Here is a 20,385-nt window from a genome sequence, read left to right on the forward strand (position 1 = left end):
ACTCGTAAGCGATCACACACGCCATACGTTTTGTGTGCTTGTTTGAAGTGGAGGAGTAGTACCCATCAGCGAGGAAATATTATACTCTCTTGAGCCTTACAAACGATCGACGAAGCTGCTCGTGAACACAACGAAGGGTGGAAATCGAGAAGCAGAAGGAGCGGCGGAACGAATCCTTCCTACATGCTGTTGGAAGGATGCACGGAAAGGAATCGGATATCCCGAGCAGGTGGGAACAAGCGTCACCAGTACAAAAAGGGAGCCACAAGACAGAACGAACAAGAGAAGCAAGGCACGAGAAACCTACAATGGCCACGCTATCGTAGTGAGCCTCGCCATGTTCGTTGTTTCCTTCCACCGGCAGCAAACCAGTGTTGTGGGCCGTCGAACATCTGCCGCTTTTTCCATGCTGGCTGGAGACTGATAAAAGCTTTAGCATACATAGGCACAACAAAAGCCCTCGGCTGACGGCAGGTAAAAGTTGTTGTCCTACGTACATGGTACACCGAAGGAAGGCTGCGTTGGGTCCATCCACCTAGAGGTGCAGCGTCTCCGGTGCGTGAGGTAGCACAGCTCATAAGCGATGTAATTTATTTGCAATTTAAAATTACTGATGAGCTTTGCCGTCCCTAATCCCTAATGTCCCTAATGTCCCTAATGTCAACTGACCCAGAGTCGTAAAGTGTGAAATATTGCTGGTAATGAGATGTCCCGTCTAGAAGAAGCGATCCATTATGTTGGATCTTGAGCAATTCTTAAAGACTTTTAAATCTTCTAATTGGTTTCATGTACAATTGTTAGTTTTTGAACCTTGTAAAAAAGTTCTCCATTGATTCCTTCGAATGTCTGCAAGAAAGGTAACTCGTATTAAAATACCATGCCGTAGCATTAATTAGGCAGGAATCGAATATCATCATTCGTAAGCTGGCCGGGTGGAGAATTCGTCCAACTGCGATTGCGTCCGCTGGTTAGTGGCAATGGTGGCAACCGTCTCAGCAAAACAGCAGGATATTCGAGCAGCAAACCGAAACCCAAACTTTCCGCACGTGGTCGATCGATCGAGATCGAGATCTGCCCCGAGAGCTGCACCAAAATGCGGGCCAACGAGTGAACGTGTGGGCAATAAAGCGTATTAATAAAGGTAAGGCAACGGCGCAAGATACACACCTCAAAAATCTTTACTGACCGTACTGAGCGGAACCAAGAGCCCGGTTGGAAAAATCGACAAAACAAACCCACCGTGACAAACCAATGCACCTGCTCGTCGCGTCGCGTTTTGTTTATGCTGAGAGCGCTGTGTGTGTGTGTTTTTGGAGGAGATTTTCTTCCCTCGTCCACGAGATTTGGCCGACTTATTGCTCTGTGGCGATCGCGAGACATCTCGGCCCGGTGTTTCTGGAGGTTCGAATCACGGCTTGTTGCTGGTCCACGTGCAAAACACCTGCCGCTTGCTGGAGGCTTTCGCAAAAGGGCCAACAACTGCGTCGGCGAAGCGTGGACGAAACGTAAACGATTCCGGGTTTTTGTACGTTTCCCTGCAAACGTCCATAAATCGGTTACCCGGTAGGCTGCCGGTGGTGAAAAGCGCTGATTGAAGCAAAAACACCGAATGACAAAATGTGGCCGGTAGAAGCGATGGACTGATGCCACGCGCGGTCGTCGTTTTTTTTGCGACGGTAACTTCCGACGTGAGCTCGGGTTGATGCAACATGTTTGATGTGGCGGGCGTAATGCATGAAGTATTGGAGAATTGAATTCAATTTTACTTGGGAATGAGCTGGTAATATTTCGCGCTTAGACCTAAAAGCTTTAAATTGTTCCTGTTGTAGAATACTAGCAAAATAAATTAGTATCTCTCAACTGCTATGTGATCTGTTCAGATTTTCTGGAGACTCTGTCACATCTTGGTAGTTTCGAAAATTATTCTTGTAGCCTCCTTATATTCTGAACACCACACTTAGTCAAGAACCTCTTGGATAAGCTCCTCAACTGCCTCGAATAATCTAAAGTCGACTTTTCTCATTTTACCTTTGACTTCCTACTACTCCGTGAACGTTATACATGTAAATATAATTAAAACTGCACGTATAAAAGCATATTTCAGCGCTAAAAAAAAGTTCTTAGTAAACATACACCACGCCCAGCCACCAGTGTCTGTTTCGGACGGTTTTGTGTTGGCGAAAGTTTTGAAGCGAAACCGCGACAACCAACAGAACCTACCATTTCATTATTTTCTTGCTATATTTAAGCACCGGTAAGCAAGCACCTGTTCAGTTCTAACGGAGTTTCACTTTTCGCCCCAAGGGAATCGTGGCAACCATCGTGGTCAACTGACGCAAGAAAGGGCCCGGAAAACAAAACGCCACAGCGCAACAAAAAAAAATTACTGCTGTAAGAGAACAAACCGCCAACGACAAAAAAACAAGAGGAACACAAACGAGTCGCGGACTGTTCCACGGGGATTCCGCGTTTGATAATTTCTGCACGTAATTATGTGCGCCCAAGGGTCGTCTACTCGAGCGTACAGCGTGCGGAAATTAGTTGAAAATCGATCGAAAATTGGACGATGCTTATCGATGGGCAATTTTTTGTTGCTGCTTTTGGTTCGTCCACTGCAAGCTGCTACCCACTTACCCATCACGAAACTCATAAATGGATTCTCGTTAGCCCAGGTGTTAGAAGGCGGCGGCTGTGCCGGGGTTGCATCAGGTGCATTTTTGTGGTTTCTGGATAGAGCGTAAATGAAAAGCCACAGTTCTGGGGACGCGTGATGGTGAACAATTTGGCAATAAATTGTATTTGAAAAATGTCATCATCAAAGGGCTTTTAAAATAATTACAATGCTTGCACTTCAACGAGCTTGTGCTGGTTGAAATGATTGGATAGGTACGTCGCCTGACGTTGATTAATTATTGCTTTCAGTTTGATTTCACTGTGGCACACTGTTACTGTATAATTTAAAAATGGCTACCTTTAAAACTGCGGTCAGGTAACTTGCCCCACAGCTAAACCTAACAGTTGATTAGATTCATATCTGTCCCCTTTTAGATACAGAAAAAAATAGGTCTTCACCGTTCGATTACGATTCGTCCGCTTTCCAGCACATCAGGCCATCAATCAGATTTCCCAACATACTTCAATTTATCGCACACCTCGCGTCAACGGTCCACGTCAACAGTCGATTCATTACTATGGTGGTGTAATTTTGGGTGATAAAAAAACAATAATAATAGTGCTACCTCTTGACGTGCTCGAGAAGGGTGTCACTAGACCAGCAAGAACGGAACGGTCTCCGGAACGGGTCCGGCGTAATGTTTACTTTTCACTTTCAATTCGCCGGGCGTGCGTGTCGAACCGAACCCGGTAGCGATGCAACAACACACACACACACGCCCTCATCCCGGTTCTGATAATTGAAACCAGGGAACTGGAAACATCTCCAGGCCGAGCCACAACACAATAATAATAGCTGTAGCAATCTTAGGGATAGGGACGGCTAAACTGGAGAAATGGAAAAAAGTGTCTGCTATCTTCATTATTGTGAAGGTTCTTGAGAAGATGCTTCCTGGAAGAGGATACGGAAGAGATTGAACAGAGCAAGCATCCTTAACGCGTGATCGGTGTTAAGGTTTGATGGGATTAAAGAGGAAGAAGCGATTAGAGATCGGAAGCATAGAGCGATCGGTTAGGTTGATTTATTTTACACGCTCATCCAACTGGTCTTGCACGTATCGATCACACCGCATCAGGGAACCGCATCTAATGACGAACGATCACCAGCGGCAGACCGTCGTCGACCATTGCCTGACGCCATTACGCTCGCTTCGGACGGGATCATTTAGCGGAGTGATCGAGAGGATTTCGAATGTTAGAAGGGCCTGTCAAGCCACTACATCTAGGCGGAGTCCCTGCAGCAAGTCCGCGGCATATGGTCGTTTACGACCCTCAAAACCAAAAGACATCTGCCGTGTGCTGCTGGCTTTATTTTACTTTTCCTTCCAACCGTTGGCCTCTCGAACGCAGCGGGAACGGGGGCGACTAGAACCGAAACATGAGGGCTCGTTTGGTTTGGTCGACCAAAAAGGAAAAACACTGGGAAATAAGAAGGACAGGCAAGGCGGACAGCATCGGTGAGGCTGTGCACCGTGAGCTGATGATGCCGGGGTCCGAAACTAGAAGAAACCGAAACCGTACGGCCGATGGAAGAATGTGCAATGAAAGCGAGAACGAGAAATAGTGACTGCCGGTTTTCGGTTCGGTTTTGCTGCAGTCATCTGTGTGCTGCAGCGTGATGCACCACCATTTTCTACAGGGTCGTGTGTTGGGTGCCTTCGTCTTTTACGACCGATGCCTGATCCCGTCTCCCGGCTGCACAAATTTAAATAGAACTGCTTGCCGGCAATCCGGCGAATCCCGCTCGGTAGGTTGGGTTTTGCGGAGGACTGCGGCTGCTACGGTTGGAGTTATTGGATGCCGTGGCCATGGTGTAGGTTCGTTGGATTCGTTCCGAAGGGAAGTAACAGACGGTGGGCACAGTCTAGGAGGATGAATGTGCAAAATTCATACATCCGGGCACCGGAGTTTCGGAAGCACATGCTAGGAAACGGCACAACGAGAATCACCTTTAAAGTGTGATTAAATTTGGATTATTTTTTTGTTCGCTTTTGTACTGTGTTTTTTGTTGTTCGTGCTTCGAATTTGTTTTACACTTGGATGAAGATGGTTTTCAATTAGAGACTTAATTGCAAAAAGTGGGCATGAGTTTTAATTTTGAAATGGAATAATTTTGCGGGGAAAAACGGTAACATCCACTTGTGAAGAAATTAATGCTCGTTTCCTTTTTTATGTTACTTATTTTTATTATAAATATTTTAAATTAAATTCAAATGAATTCATATTAAAAGAATCCTGGGAAGGAAAGGGAACACCATATCGACGTGTATCACATCCTTACCTGGTCGTACAAATACGATAAACGGTAAGCTCTTCGCCCGGCACAACAAAACGTCGCGGATCAAATCTCCCTTGGCACCAAGGTTTTGAAATCAACAGGGATATTCTTTATTATACAACAACGACTCTTTCGACCAGCCTCGGGAACGTTTTTTATTCCATTTCAACCAAAATTACATCCTTCCCAACCATCCATTCAACTTTAAACAAAATCACTTGTTTTACAAATCGTTGATTGATTTGTGAGCCCGAGAGCTGTCCACTGTCAAATTAATTCACTCGAAACATTTTTCTTACACAAAACAGTGTAAATAGAAAGCGTGTTTTGTTTTGTAGCTCTATTTATAGTGCTGAAGATTGAAGTTTTCCAACATTTCTCCACATGCCAGCAGATTGTTTCGTAAGCAAACCGATAGCTAGAGAGGAGACCCCTTTTAAAAATGCCGCCCAGCATGTTTTGATGAGGCCGCACCGAAAAAATCAATCGATCGCTACCGAGGTTCTAAACGTTCTTCAGGGTATGCTTGATCCGCAACTCGAAGTCCACGGGTGATTAAGAAACGGGGGACGATGACCACAGGATGATCGACTCTCCTCCGTCGAGCGAAGAAATTTGTCGAAACACGATAGAGCACAGCTGCGAAACGTGGGCAGAAGAACGTCGACAGACAGGCAAAACAGTCAAACCACTCAACCGGGTTCTCACACATTTTTCTCGCTGTGTAGTGCTCAGTTGCACCCCGACCCGGGAGCGGGCGCACCCGGGAGAAGAAGAAGATGCATTTTGATTATGTTAAAATAAATTTATTAGTTGCGCGTGCGTTTCGATGGCGCACAGCTTGTCAGAGCGCGCATCGTGCTGCACGGGCTGGTGTTTTTATCTCACGCACCAACAACAGAAAAATCTTCCTCGCTCGGCCTGATGTTTGGTAGCGTGTGGCCGTGTGTAGGCCGTGAAGAATAGTAAATAGCAAGTCGGGGGTTTCGGTCTCTAATCGCCATCCCCCCCTCGGTTGGTTGGGCTAATCTTGGGATATTTGTTGCATTTCTACCTCATTCGCATGCTACCATGTCTCGCGGGTCGGTAGCGTGCACAGAACGCATCAATTGCAACATCTCGCTCGCTCGCTCGCTCGCCCAAGACACGGCAGGCTTTTCACTTTTGTGCCGTGAAAAATAGATGCACTTTGCAGCAGTAACTGGGCCAGCCAGGAGATAATCCGAAACCGATTGATATGGAATCAATCACCACGCAAAAGCCGTCCGCTTTCTGAGCACCATCAGCACACTGCATAGCCAACGCAGTGCCCGGCGCATGGGATGCACTTTTGGCGATCGTGGCGAGAGAAATTGGAGCGAGGGGAAACTCTGTCTACTTTTTCCAACGATTTCGACACACCGCTTTCGACAGTATTCGTGGTTAGCCAAAGGGTAGAATGAAACGCTGAAGAAGACCATCGCTGACTGCCAACCACACGAACCACGTGTCCCAGTAATGGCTTAAGATGGTTTGGCTCAGTTCGCTTCCGATACATTAACGGTTGGGGGTTTCCCCTTCGTTCACTCATTTTCGAATGAAGCGTTCGGTTAACGAGAAGTAACATTTTAATAATCACCCCCTGAGATGTCCCTCGTTTTTTCGTTTCCCTGCTAGCACCGGTGAGACCTAACTGTCCCGAAGAAAACATAAATAAATAAACCAAAACAACGCACCTAAGCACACACGCACATGGGTGTATTGAAATGAAGTTTTTTTTAAATATCTGGAACTTTCCCAGAAGGTCACGATGGGCAGATGGATGGGTGCGCGTTATGATTTATCGGCCGGATGGTGCCAGCCAGCATAGGCTCGAGCATACATCGCCCAGTACATCGTACATTACATTTATCGCAACGCAAAGGCCCTGAACAGTGTGGTGGGACATGGTGGGAGAAAGACCCTTGTTGTTGTTGTTTTCGGGTGGGCAGATAGGAGAACAAAGCGGCAGTACCGGGCAGGCTTTCGAGTGGACATCAGGAACAATGATGGGGTACATACGGTACAACGCATTGCTCAACAACAGCATCGGGTCTCGGTATTACTACCAGGGGTACTAGTGGCAACAGTACGTTAAGCAATCAGGCAGCAAGGCCACCGGCACCGGCACCGGCAATGTGTGTGCGTTTTCTGTGGACCGAGGACTATGCTAGGCGAAAAATAGAACTCCGAGAAGACGCAACCGCCGGTCAGCCGTTGCGCGATTGGGGGTTTTTCTTATGTTTTCGCAGGCGGGTTTAAATCAAAATCGTCCAACCGGAGCGACGAAGTTTGTTGTTTATGCCAACCGAATATGTTTCGCGTTAATCCTCTGTGCTCCGCGCGGGGGTTAATGAGTAGGTAGAGTAGGGCAGGGAGGACCATAACCAGTCGTCAGCACCGTTTAGCGTTGCTTGGGACTTGCATATCGGTGACTTATTTATTAGGTTGAATTAGTTGGAGCTTAACTTTAATTACTCGTTTGACTAGGTTTTATTTTTAAACTTGACCGTAAATGTTGAAACAGTTTTACGTTGACTGGGTGATCCGCAAGAGCAAAGTGTCAAACTCTGATCAATGGTTGGGAGTTTCTTGGAAGTCTCCAGATTCTTAAATAATATTGTACAGATAGGACGTTCTTGGGAATACTAATGGCGGGATCACTCATAAGATGACTGGTATGAGCTTCTGGACTCCGAAAGGAGACCGTCAAATTATCTCATATCCACCATATTTGTCATCAAAACCATTCATTTAGATCTCTCATGATAGATTCTCTTGATGTAAAAATCATCTGTCGACATTTCATATCCCAAAAAAACCGACTGAACTGATCACTCTGATCGTAATAACAGTGCAACGAACAGTGCATCTCCCATCATCCACTGGCCGGCGCATCTCACAAGAGCAACATTCCCCTATGTGTGCGAGATTTCTCATCTCGTGCATTTCATCGCCATTGGGGTATTTTGTTTTTCACTTATTCCCCTCAACTTGGTGCATTTGGCTGTGCGCGGGTATTTCGGTTTTCCCGCTTCTTCTCCGATTCGACGCTGATCGCTACTGCTGCGTGTCTCTGGCACGGCACGAAGGGTGTCAATACCGATCGCAACAGATCACCGGCATCAGTCGACACCATCGGATCTCATCCTCCGGTTCGCGCCGATAAGACCGGAGCAGCTAGCTCGATCAGCCAGTCTTGCAGTGTTGTGTAGTGCTCCCCACGATCATCTCAACTCCACCCGGTGATGTTGAGAAAACGTTGATGTGTGTGTGCTGTGACCGTCTCCCCGTGGATGTAGTAAGCGTAAACATCGGTCACATCTGCTCCCCAGATTTTGATGCGCACGCACGATCTCTGGAGGGGCGAACAGCAAGGATGCGCCCGCAGTGGCAGTTGCCCTTCGCCCAGTTAGCTCACTCACTTGCGCCCTCTCGCTCTCGCGCCCTAACGCGAGGGTTAGCATGAGTTTACACGCAGCGCACTGTTCTGCACCGTTCGGAGCAGATACTGGTCCCAGAGTGAAGGGATCGGTGCCCTGTGCTGTGCTGAGAGTGCTGCTTTCGGATGTTTTCTGCTGGTCGTTTTGGGGACTGAACTGCGTTTGTGGCTGACTTTACCGTCGAGTTAATAGGCACCCGACTGCATGCGGATTAATTTAGAACGATCGGGGTGGATGGGTACAACGAGATCGATTTAGATCGTGTCAGTTTTTCAGCCGGTCCCCATGGAAGGATTGTGATCGATCGATCGTCTAGACGTTGGAGTTTTTGCAGTGTGTGAAACCATAATTGCAGTGTGTAAAAAACTGAACGAAAAGCGCAGTATAAAATAACATCAAAGTGAGTTTTAGCGAAGGTGTTGAGTGTGGGGCGTTCAAACGGATTCTCCAGACCGAAGGCCACGCTGCCAAAGTGTGTTTTATTGTGGCAGCGAAGTGTGATCGTTCGTTTGGGATAGCTTTATTATTTGTAGAGCAATAAAATTGGCAAAAAACAGAGCGAATCTTCGACGATGACGGAGACGGTTCATGATTTTTAAAGCTGAAGAGGTTTGATGTATACTGGATGAGCCTGGTGTTTATGATTTCTGAAGAGCTCAGGCAATGTGCATAATTTGAGTGATGAGAAATTAACACTGGTGGGAGTGGACAGCAGCGCTTATTATTGTCGTTTGAAGGTAAATTTTAAAAGAATATTTTTTATCCTTATACTTCCTTTTATTTTCTATATAATTAACAGATTAAATTTGATTGTATCACAATTTAGTAGCTATAACATCTAATAATCCAACAATTGTTATGCACATTGCATAACTATAGGGGTTTTTAGTCATCAAGTGCCTCTGATAAGCATAGTTTTACTTCAATTTATTATACATTTCTTATGTTTCTATTAGCCTCTTAAAGACCTACCAGTAAGTAGGTCACTCGTTTGCATCAAAGAAAGCATTTATTCTAGTTGAAACGAGTTCTTGCTTCAGCCAAGGACTTTCGGCAGATGCTCGGTAGAAAATGCACACACCAATGCAGCAACTCCACACCCGACGCTTGCCAATATCCGTACAAATATTATTCAAATTGAGCTGCTTGCTACATCCATCCAGTAATGGATTCATTGCTTCTCTCATCCTATTGAACCAGCTGCTCCACTGAGTATTAGCATCCTATGCCCCGCAGCATAAGCACTCGTCTTTGGCACACACAGAGTGAACCGCAATATGCAAAAAAGACGTACACGATGATAAGATAAGCTTCCTCGGACCAACAACCCCACCGATGAACCTCACTTACTCGATGCCACCGAGCTTACAATAAACATCCCCTTCCTTTGCCGGAGTAGCACGCGAACACGCGATAAGCCGTACTTCTTCACCGTCGTATGGGCCATTGCCATCACAACTAAACTTATCATGAATCCGTATAGTGGTCACTACATGCGTTAGAAAACTAGCGTGAGCTATACGAAACAAAAAAACCCATGAGTTGATGACTGTAAAAAAATGGAGAAGTAAAGTAAATTAAAAGTGGAAAGGAAATGTCATGCGATTAGCGGGGTCGATTCGAGTGCGAAGGGTGTGTGTGTGTGTGTTTTAGAAGTCAAGGCTAACGGTTACCATGGTGTCCGGTACGGTATGGTGACGATAGTGTGCTCACTGATGTCGAAAGTGCGCATCTCGTTTAAATTAATAAAGAGTTGTTTGTTTTGGGTTGAATTTGTTGCTTATAACTACATTGAGGCTGTAAAATAGAAATGATAAGAGCTATTTTAGTGGATGATGAGGTTGCGGGTTTTTGGGGATGATGGTTTTTGTGGTCTAGCGTTTACGGAAGGGTTAACCAGGCGATAGAGCCATTCTCGGATTATAGATTGAAGATGTAAAGGTCATAGGGAGGGTGTTATCATGGGTAATCTTGGCTTACACAGTAGTCTTCGCAATCATGAACGATGTTCAATGTTGATAGAGTCCTCTTATCTACCATCTACCGGTCATGTCATGAGAATGACATCGGGCATCCTACTCCTTAAAGTAACTTCCGGCGAATTTTTGGGGCAAAAGTGGTCTTCAATAAATTCTTGGGGTTAAGGCAATTTACATCTGAATAAATATTTGTCCCTATACTTCACCTAATTCTCAAACTTTTTGCCGGGGATTAAAGAAAAAGCAATTTCAATGAATGTTCTGCTTCTGCTACTGCTGCCATCTTCCAACTTTGCACATCACATCCTTTACCATCGCTGCACAAAGCCACACCGGAAACCAAATTTGCACTTCCGCAAGCTACGGTCTTTTGAAGTTTTGGAATTAAAAACGAGAAAGAGAAGACAATTTCTGCGCAAGCAGCAAGACGTAGCTATTGTGACACATTGTGCGTCCTATGAGGCCGCGCGCATAACAGCAGCAGCAGCAGCTTCACCATCCTTTTATTTGCACCGGGCTCCGTAACCGGAAACCCGAAAAATTGCATCACGCTTCCTAACGGGAACGGAAAATTGAATTCTCATTCGAATGGAAACTTAATCCCGTCACACAAGGAACATTTTGGAAGGAAGCAAACAACAAAAAAGGGAATCTACGCGTGCCGTGCACTTTCTGTGGCGGTGGCAAAAGTAAAAGCAGCAGGTCCCGAAAATCGCGGGGAAGAATATGAATGTATTATTCATGTACTTCCCTTTTTCTCAGTGCCCCGGTGGCCGGGGTGCAGCAGAGTTCGGTGGTGGGCCGGGGGTTGGCCGACCGCGTGGAGTATAAGTGGAAAAAGTTTTGTTAATTTATATCTAAGAGGGGTAGATGCACAACGTTCTAGCTGATGGATGAGATGCGAGGGCTGCGTGATGGAAGGGACGCATGGAACAGAACTGTTACAGGGTGTATGTCTATGTATGTGTGGCCGTAAGAAGGAGAAGGAGATACAGAGGGACACGTTTAGAGACAAACAGAGGCAAAAGCATTGAGATGTTGTGTGCAAAAGGACGCAGGACCCGGCCCTGGGGTGGTGGGTGTTGTTGGAATCGTTAGCAACCAAGCGAGGGGGTGTTATTGGGGAAGGAGATTGATGTGGGGGAGGTAGCGTAGGAAGTAAGCTTGCGTACAAATTGCCGATGAGTCATCACCCGGTCTCGGTTTGCTTCGGAATCGTTTTGTTATTGATTTTAGATCCATCTCCCGCAGACAGATCGAGGAGTTATTGTAAAAGCTGCAAGATGGAGAAAGTCATAATGACCAGAGTCCATTGTTATGTTGTTTCTGTGTTTTTGCTTCAGAATTTATTATGAGCGAGATGATCTAGTCAAGTCTTGGTCTAGTCTGTCAAGAAGTGTTCAAGACTTGGCCGGGTTCCAAATACTGTAGCGCATCTCCATATTTCCATGCCGTAATTAGCCTGAAAGTATGTAAGATTTGTCGTAAAAAGGATTTAGCTACCAACAAAACCTTGGGGATATCCGTGACTCATCCTTGTCCAAGGATATCTATAAAAACTTTAAAGACCATTAAAAGTGGTCTTAAACATTGTGATTCAAACCCCCTACTGAACTAAGCTAATACAACAGCCAGAATACAGCCTCACCTTTAATGGACAAATCGGTTTCAGATGGGTCCTCTAGTGGTGTTCTGCTGTCAACAGGCCAGGCGGCGGCATAAAGAGTGTCCCATCAAGCTGGATTTAATCTAATTAACCACCAGCCATGTCATGGCTTGTACTGTAGAATTTGCACGAGGTGTATCTCGCACTCAGGCGTGCCTCGGACCGAAATTCCGATCAATTGCACGATGCGGAAGCTTACCGTTACCCTGTTGTTCAACAGCAATTAATTCATTTACGACAATACAATCAACTCCAGCAGCAGCAGGAACAAGCTCCACCATTTGCTTCTGCCATCGTACCATTGATGCTGGCCAACAACCTTCCGGAACTCTCCATCTGGTGGTGACGAAGTGAACCAAACGCCTGACAAGACACCCTAAAACAGTAGCCAAACACATGCCGATGGCCTTTGATACTGGGCCCTCGTCTCCTGGAAGCGATCGAAGCTTTAACCAATAAAGATTACTTCCATGCCACCCTTTCTGGTTAGTGTGCTCCAATAGCTGAACCTTTGCCACCGATTCTCGATTAACCGCGACAGTGAACCATTAAACTGTGTGCTAGGGTGTGGGGTTGCCTTTTTTCGTTGCCAACTACAGCTACTCGCTTCCTATCTGATTAGAGAGCCGTGTGCCGGGAAGAAACCATCTCGCACACACGAAGCAGCAGCTGCAGCCGGCGAACTCCGATGCTGCTCCACACGGACGCACTAACAGTGATGCCATCTCTTTCGTTGGCTTTAGACTCCCTCGCGCACTCAGATGCAAAGGAACTGCATTTGCGCTTCGCTGCATCGGATTGCATCGTACTGCATTCGGGTCGTTCGGTTGCTGCGCACGTGTGTGTGTGTGTGTGTGTGTGATGGTTCCGCTCGTTCTGTGTGTGGGTTGTCGAAACGCACACTGGTAGTAGTGGTACGGATGCTGCACATTGGTGTGCAGGAGAAATGGAAATAAAATAAAACAAGAACCACCAAGACCCGGCCCTGCTGCACACACAGCGATGCACTCGACCTATGAAAACTATGGCCGTGGGCAAAGGTTAATGCGAGGGCGTTCGGTTCGCTGGTAAAGCGGCTCGAATGTGTACTGCACATGCGGTGGCAGGCTGGTTCGAACAAAGGCACCAGCGAAGAACGAGGTTCCCTGGTGTGAAGGGATTGGTGCGAGGAAAGAGCGAAAAACCGATCTGTTCCTTGCGAGGTTCAAGTGACTCTCGAACGTCAATAATGTGGAATGACACAAGAGTCGAACTATTTGCTGTGGACCCCAGTGCTTTGTGCTAAAGTTGCTTTTTACACTTACAATCTACAGCGTACAAGATGTCAATCAGGGTTGCAACAAAAAAAGCCAGATGGAGGAACAATCACAAAACGACAAACAAATGACTCATTTGCGTCAATTCTGGAACATTATTGCTTGTTCGAGGGAGATACCTAGAGCGATTACATTACATTTTTTCGCCGTTTTTCTTCTGGGAGGGGACAGAAAAAGGACCAAGATCTGCCAAGTACGTCAGTCTGACATACTGACCATCAATGTCCATGAACACTCCCGGTACACTGGACTTTGCGATAGTTTCCAGCTGCATTCAGATTGCACTTGTGCAACGTCTCTGTGAAGGATATCGCGCCCGCTTGTGTGAAGAATATATGATTTGATTTAATTTTTTCCGTTCATGGAGAATTCAATAAAAACACGGGAAGAAAGGCGAAGGGACGGACGGAGCGTGCAGCATAAACAACAGTTAAAAGGCACAGCATAAACAGCGACGAACCGCGCTGTGTTCGGTACACAATACATGCAAACGAGCATGCTGGCTGGTGGGCTTTGTTGGTGTTGGTACACCGAAGCCTCCGGTTTTAAACGTCTAACTATGGGATCGGAAGGTAAAGCTCAGTGAACAAAAGCTAAATGAAAATCGAAATGTTCTTCAATAAACCTGTTTGATTTGAGGTAAAGACTTGTACATAACGTCCATCACACATCCACATTTTTTGACTCTTAATAAAGCCAGTTTATTTAGCTCGTCTTAAGCGATTATGACCATTCCCGTATCCCACTGTTACAACGCGCGTTATGTTTTATGCTCGGCGTTTGTACGTCTTTCTCCCTCTCCGTTGCGCTAGCATATTCACACACACACACACACTCATACACAGTCCGCCAGCCAATGCCTCACACACGTGCACACCGACGTCGTTATGTTGCTTCTTCGCAACCCCGACTGTCGTAAAGCATAGCCTGCTGCTATTCTATTCGCTGCACTTGTGTAGCTACCGACGGTAGTGTGTGTGTTCCCGTTTGCATGAAGAAAAAGTCACTATTCTTCTCCGTACAGCCGAAGCTGACGGGCCAAACACTCGCACAGTTGGTTTTCAATCTCGTTGATTCGCTCGAGACGGAACGTTGTGCGTTCGTCGGTCCGGTTGTTGTGCGTCGCTCTGCACATTCTGCAAGTAGTAAAAGGCGACGGCTCTGTCCTGTGCGTGTTTCCCTGGAGAGTTAGAGGAACAAATCGGAGCACGCACTTCGTACGTAGTGTGTTGCGCGGCGGAACAGGAACCCTGCAGGCAATACGCAAAACGGTGTTGCAATTGGGATTCTTTTTTCTTGTGGTGTTTGTTCTACAATATGTGCAGTGCTTTTGTATAAATCGGTTCGGTGCGTTTCCTTATCGATAGAGGGGTCGTAACAACAACGACGCAGAAAAGGCAACAACAAAAAAACGGAGTTCATTATCGAAAGTGTTGTGTGCTGCTCAGTGAGCAGCGTTTGTGACAGAGGGCGCCGAGGTTTTGCGCAGCCCACGCCACGCTACCAGTGCAGTGAGGTGATCTGTTTCTGTTGTCCGGGTCGTTCTTGCGATCGTACCACAGTTCCTGCGATTGCTCAGCGAGCCTTTCGCGAAGCGAGTGGTGGAGCGACCTTTGATCTAGCCTGACTTCAAGTGGCCGGAAGTCTGGAGCTGTGTGCTCCCTTTGTGCAGTGATTCGAGATTCCGTGTGTTTGTGGAGTACAGGGGCGTGTGAGCCCATCCGGTGCGAATGATGGCCTCACGCTGACGTCCGCTTACATACGAGAAGATCAATTGATCGCGAGTGTGTGTGAGCCCGGAGAAAGGCCATCTTCAATTAGACGGCCCAGCAACTTCAACAAGAGAAACATTCCATCGTGGATCACAGAACCGTGAACCTGGTGACATAGAGCTCGTCGGCTACCTCAAGCATGTCGATACTGGATAGCAGCTGGTCGGACTTTGATTCCGCCTCAATGTACTCGAACGAATGTGTAAGTTAACGATCATTCATAACTCTCGCCGGGCCCGTTGCGTCGCGTAGATTATATGGTCCGTAAATCATCTTCCCAATTACATCTTCCACAAAGACCATCGCCGGGGGCTTCTGCTGGTCTGGTTCTCGCGGAAAGTTGGCGACAATTTTCCTTTGTCTCTAAGCGGTGGCAATTGCACGGTCGTCACGTTCGCGGATCGTGTGTCGTTGCTTTGGAGACATTCTTCTCCAGTTCCAACGAGCGCACTGCAACTGTTGGCAGTAGGAGTCGTTGGCAACACTGCAACAGCTAGTGGAGGCGGTAGGCAATAGTTGGCAGGGGACTGCTGAGGAGGTTGTAATTTATAATATAAATCTCATTTCATTGCCTCGAACCTTGTTCCTAGATGGCTGTAAGGGCTTGTAGACATCGGAATGAATTATTGGAGCGGGACATGCGAGATATTCTCAGAACTAAACCCCATTGGGTTGGATTTTTGGAAACAATTAAAATTCATTCAGTTCGGGTGTAGCAATAAGCTCATCGAACAACTCCACCACCACAAACAGTCCGTCCAGAGGGCGCCTTCATCCACTGACAATTAGTGCGTCTGTTTTTTAATTAACGGCTAACAATGACACTCGACGCCGACAGTAGGGACTTGAGCAAAACCAAGCGTCGTCCATCATTTTCGAGAGGTTTTTCTGGTGGCCTCTAAATTGAGTATTCAAAACCCAGGCAGCATGTTGTAATGGGATGGCTTAGCTCATCTGCACACTCTGGCCATCGGAGAGCCTCACAACTTGACGGAGTCTTATCGCCCACCGTACCTCATCTTCGTAAAGTGAGGCAGCATTGACACACATGATGACACACACTCGCACGCATTGTTCATCACTGTCACAGAGGGCAGAAAATGGCGTTTTAAAAAACCGACCAAAACTTCGGTGGTCAAACAAAGAATCTCCGGCATCCGCCGGTTTGGACAATGCGCTCCAACGTCACGCGCTTTTCGCTTTCGTCAGTGCAACATTCAGGCGCGCGGGAAATGACCAGACAGGAATGTTGCTTCCCTCCTTCTGCAGGCCATTTCGCACGAGGGATACCGATCGTCTGCGTACGATATGCGCGGAGGTAAAGATCGTACGCTTAGAAGCGAATCGTTTAAATAAAAAAAACCGGCCGGTCTCTGTGCATCACTTCAAATAAAGCACAGCGAACAATGGCGCGCAGGGAGAGAGCGAGAGATAGGGAGAGATTTAAGAGGAGGTCTGACAGAAGAACGTCTTCCCAGGGCGAATCTTCTTCACGAGAACAGCGCGCGCACACAGCAAATGAGCCGCGAAAATCGGTTCCGCCTTTTTCTTGCTTCCTGGGGCCTCGGATCTTGATGCGGCTGCTGCTGCGAAGTCTGCAAAGTGAAAAAAAGAATCTGTTCTCGATTATGATGAACGAGGAGTACGGTGTCTGTGCGTGTGTTTGGGATGGTGTTCTGATGGCAACCCATTTCATTGTCGGGACAGCGGAAGCTGTACGACGGAGAGCGATGCCTCGGCTAATGCAATGCGAACGTTTGTTTATTCTGTCCGGGCTTCGGAGCGTTCCTCCGTGCTCTGCCGCCTTGCACCAGAAACTGCATGACGATCCCGAAGTGCTTCCCGAAGTGGAACGATGGGTGGATGAATTTCTTTTCGAGCGCTTCTTTACGAAAAATTGAAAATACACGGAAAGGAGGATGATCGCGCCCAAGTCTTGGGTGTGCATTATTATTATTCCATCCGCCTGCCATCTGATATGGCGGATGGATATACGTTCTTGAGCGGATGCGGATGCGTGCAGAGTTCGGAATCTGAACAGAGAAAGAACTTTGGTTGGGACTCTTGGCACACCCACATGCGCACCCACACACACACCCAAGAAACCAGAAACAGAAGAATGGTGTATGGATGCAGTTTTTCTTTGTGAACCGTTCCACCCAGCGTCAGTTCCGTAGAACTCTGGGAAACTTTATCCGCCAGTTTCCTTCGTCAATAAGAATCGCTGTAATTGTAGCCACGATGGGCCACTGTGAAACGCAAACAAACAATCGAAAGTATTGAGCATATATGTTAACGAACAATTTTCGCCCAGTTGGTCCCTTCCGAGGCGAGTGTTATCGGGGTGTGGACTCACGCCTCGTGTGATAACTATGGTTATGGTAACTATCGGAGCCTTTGTTTGCCCTCGCCAGACGGTGGTGGAAACTTCTTGGACTTTCCCGTTCACCCTCGCCCTCCCTCCCTCTCTCTTTCCTTCCTATCCTCCGACGCATTCGATCGTACGTGATCAGTACAAAGAGCGTTCGAATCGGAGGGCTCACACTCTGTGGCAGGAATTTTAACGGCTTCCGCGTGCGACTGGAGCTCCCGAACCCAAAATCCCATCGTCGGATGGGCATTTTTTAATAACGTGTACCTTTTTTTTCGGTGTCCCTCTCTTTACCTCGTCGTTCTGTTTGAGGTGGAATGTTTGTCGGGGTTTTGTTTTGAATTTCTAATGATGATGGGCCGACTGCCGATTTTTGGATAAGAGGTTTTTTTTTTCGAAGCAACTACTGCACCAGGCGGTACGTGGTCGGGACGAATCAGACTGACACTGTCAAGTGTCAGAGCAGCATTATGCAGGGCAGTCGCTTACACGACGGGGACACCTATCCCGGAGTTTCGACTATGGTTCATCCGACAGAACCTTGGACAGTTTTCCGGGAACTTCTAAAGGACAACTCTAAATCACCAATAAATCTCTCCTTTACCTGGAGACGTCGCTATAACAATCGCACCGATCGTCGAGGGATAGCAGCTCGGGATTGATTAGGGTAGGGTCGTTGGTTCGTTGCTTTCTCTCTATGGGCAGCGTAGAACTGGTGAGGGATTCTGACGTTTCTATAAGAAGGAGTGAAAACCCCGTACGTGTGTTTTGCCGGTTTGATAAGATAAGCCTTCCAAGCGCGCTGAACATGGTTTGCAACGTTCTAACAATGGTAGGGTCTTGCATTTACAGTCAGTAAATGCCAACAACTATTGGAGTGTTGAATTTCGTACACTTCCTTGCCTTCGTACTCAATATTATATGGTGATTGATAATGGGAGTGATGGCGGATCTGCTGCCTACTGCTGGTAAAGCTATTACTGCCCGGTCCGAGTGAACCAATATGGAACGAACGGCGTAAAGAATATGCTGGACGAAACTGCACACGTCGGAGGCAGCAGCAGGAGCCCATGTGTTGACAACCATTTAACGACCTACTCCCGGTTAATAAATCGCGAAACGGCGACAACTCGATGTGGCTGCCATATGCACACAGACACACAAGCTTGAACCGGGCACCGGGCTGGCCTGTGGAAATCATTATTCTTTATCATTTCTCGTATGCTTCTCTACTACTGTCGCTGGTAGTTTTACAATGTGGCCCTGTGCGCGACCCTGTGTGCGGCCGGTTGTGAATTATTATGTATTCAAATTAAACACTTCCTTTCAGGCGGGCTTTTCAAGCATTGCGTGAAGCGAGAAAACCGGAGCTATTATCCATATGGATGTAACGATCTACTACCAGAGATCGGTAGCGAGCTCCACCAGGACGCCATATTGTGGCCGAGTGGTACATCTTCAGAGATCGTCGTAGCGTAGGTGCCTAGAATTGATAATCAATCCCAAACGAAAAAGGGAGCTCGTAAACGATCATCGATCGAAACACCGGTGCCAGAAGTGGTTGTCTTGTTGATGGAGAGATCAGTGATCGTTTTACGATCGTGTTCTAAGGCGTCCAATTCTTCGCAGTTTTTTTTTCGGTGACCACACCAAGATAATAAAAACATACGGGACAAACGTCTATTCATCACACTGTGCATAATGAAGCGGAGACATTATTTGAGCAGTGACTCCCGATCCGTTCTAATCAGTATTCTTCCGCTTTGCTGTGGACGGAAGTTATCGTTTCCTCACTGGTTTGCCACCGTACGGTGGTTTGGTGACTGTAACCTATCCGCCATCACGGTGACAACAGCGAAACACGAACGCTAACGGATGTGCGCCCGGAATGGTTTTGGAGGTGTGTATGTGTGGTGATGTCTTCCGCTGCCCCGAGTCGAGTCGGATCATCGCCGTCCGTCCATTGTTTCCGAATGGAGTTGTGGGTGTTTGGGAAGAAGACGTTTAATTTTAATGTACATTTGACGGGAGAGAACAGACCAACCAACGGTGTTTCCTTTCTATTTTCTCGTTGCGTATCGACGCAGCTCTTAGTCTCTGATACCCTGCTGGCGGCAGCGATTGGACGTACCGGAGGGATAAACATCAGAACGGAACACTTGTGTTGTTGGGTGTCTGTGTGCCATTGTGTGTTCCTAGGGGTGGGCGCAGGCACCAAGCAGCTTGGGAACGAGAATGGAGATTATTGCTTTAATCATCCAAAGAGAGACACCAGGGAATTGCGTTCCGAAAAAGGGATGAATTCTTGCATTCGAAGCAAGAACGCATTCAAGCATTCAAGCGGGTCTGTGTTGCTCGATGGAGCTCAAGAAAACGGGGGGGAAACCGTTGTTTGATACGAACTCTTTTTTTGATGTGCCTGATGGATGGATCTGCTTCTCCGGTTCTCGTTTGGGGGTGTTGATTTTATGACAGAACAGAGCAAGTATGTAAATGACTATTTGAATGATGAATACCAACCGCGTGACAGTTTTTTCGTGGGGTTTTGGAGACACAATAGCAAAGACGGGTTGATACATGTCTCTGCTCTCAAAGTTATCGTAGCTGAAGTCTCCCCGGCTCGGAGGAGGGAATGTGTCAGACGACTCGGCTTTTGTGATTTGTGGTCTATAATGGCGAAAGAATGAGAAGATAATTGCTTCTGTCTTCTGGATGAATTATCCAACAGGACCGAGATCCGAGAGTTGGCATTTAATTAGGTTCACTCGCAAACATGCCAGGGAAGGGGTTCTGATGCGGCTTCACTGTAGCGTTACGGAAGTAACATTGTGTTCCTGGAAGTTGCAATCGAATAAAAAATACGAACTAG

The 20,385-nt window shown here is 47.0% G+C and overlaps 1 protein-coding gene across 3 annotated transcripts in view; it reads left to right on the forward strand.

The window, feature by feature from the left end:
• LOC118504984 (abnormal cell migration protein 10) overlaps positions 1 to 20,385 on the forward strand; it is a 48,824-nt gene that overhangs the window by 18,154 nt on the left and 10,285 nt on the right. The window contains exon 1 of one of the 3 annotated variants that reach the window (XM_036040140.1): positions 8,084 to 9,149. The exons of 1 other annotated variant lie outside the window; for it this stretch is intronic. Coding sequence is in view for 1 of the 2 variants with exons in the window: in XM_036040139.1 (XP_035896032.1) it covers positions 15,285 to 15,347 (63 nt within the window). In the remaining variant the exon portion in view is untranslated. Of the gene's footprint in view, positions 1 to 8,083; positions 9,150 to 14,386; positions 15,348 to 20,385 lie in introns of those variants that run through there. One more of the 3 variants, XM_036040139.1, reaches the window with a different exon arrangement.

Source organism: Anopheles stephensi, chromosome 2 (assembly GCF_013141755.1).
Source record: "Anopheles stephensi strain Indian chromosome 2, UCI_ANSTEP_V1.0, whole genome shotgun sequence".
Taxonomy (NCBI): domain Eukaryota; kingdom Metazoa; phylum Arthropoda; class Insecta; order Diptera; family Culicidae; genus Anopheles; species Anopheles stephensi.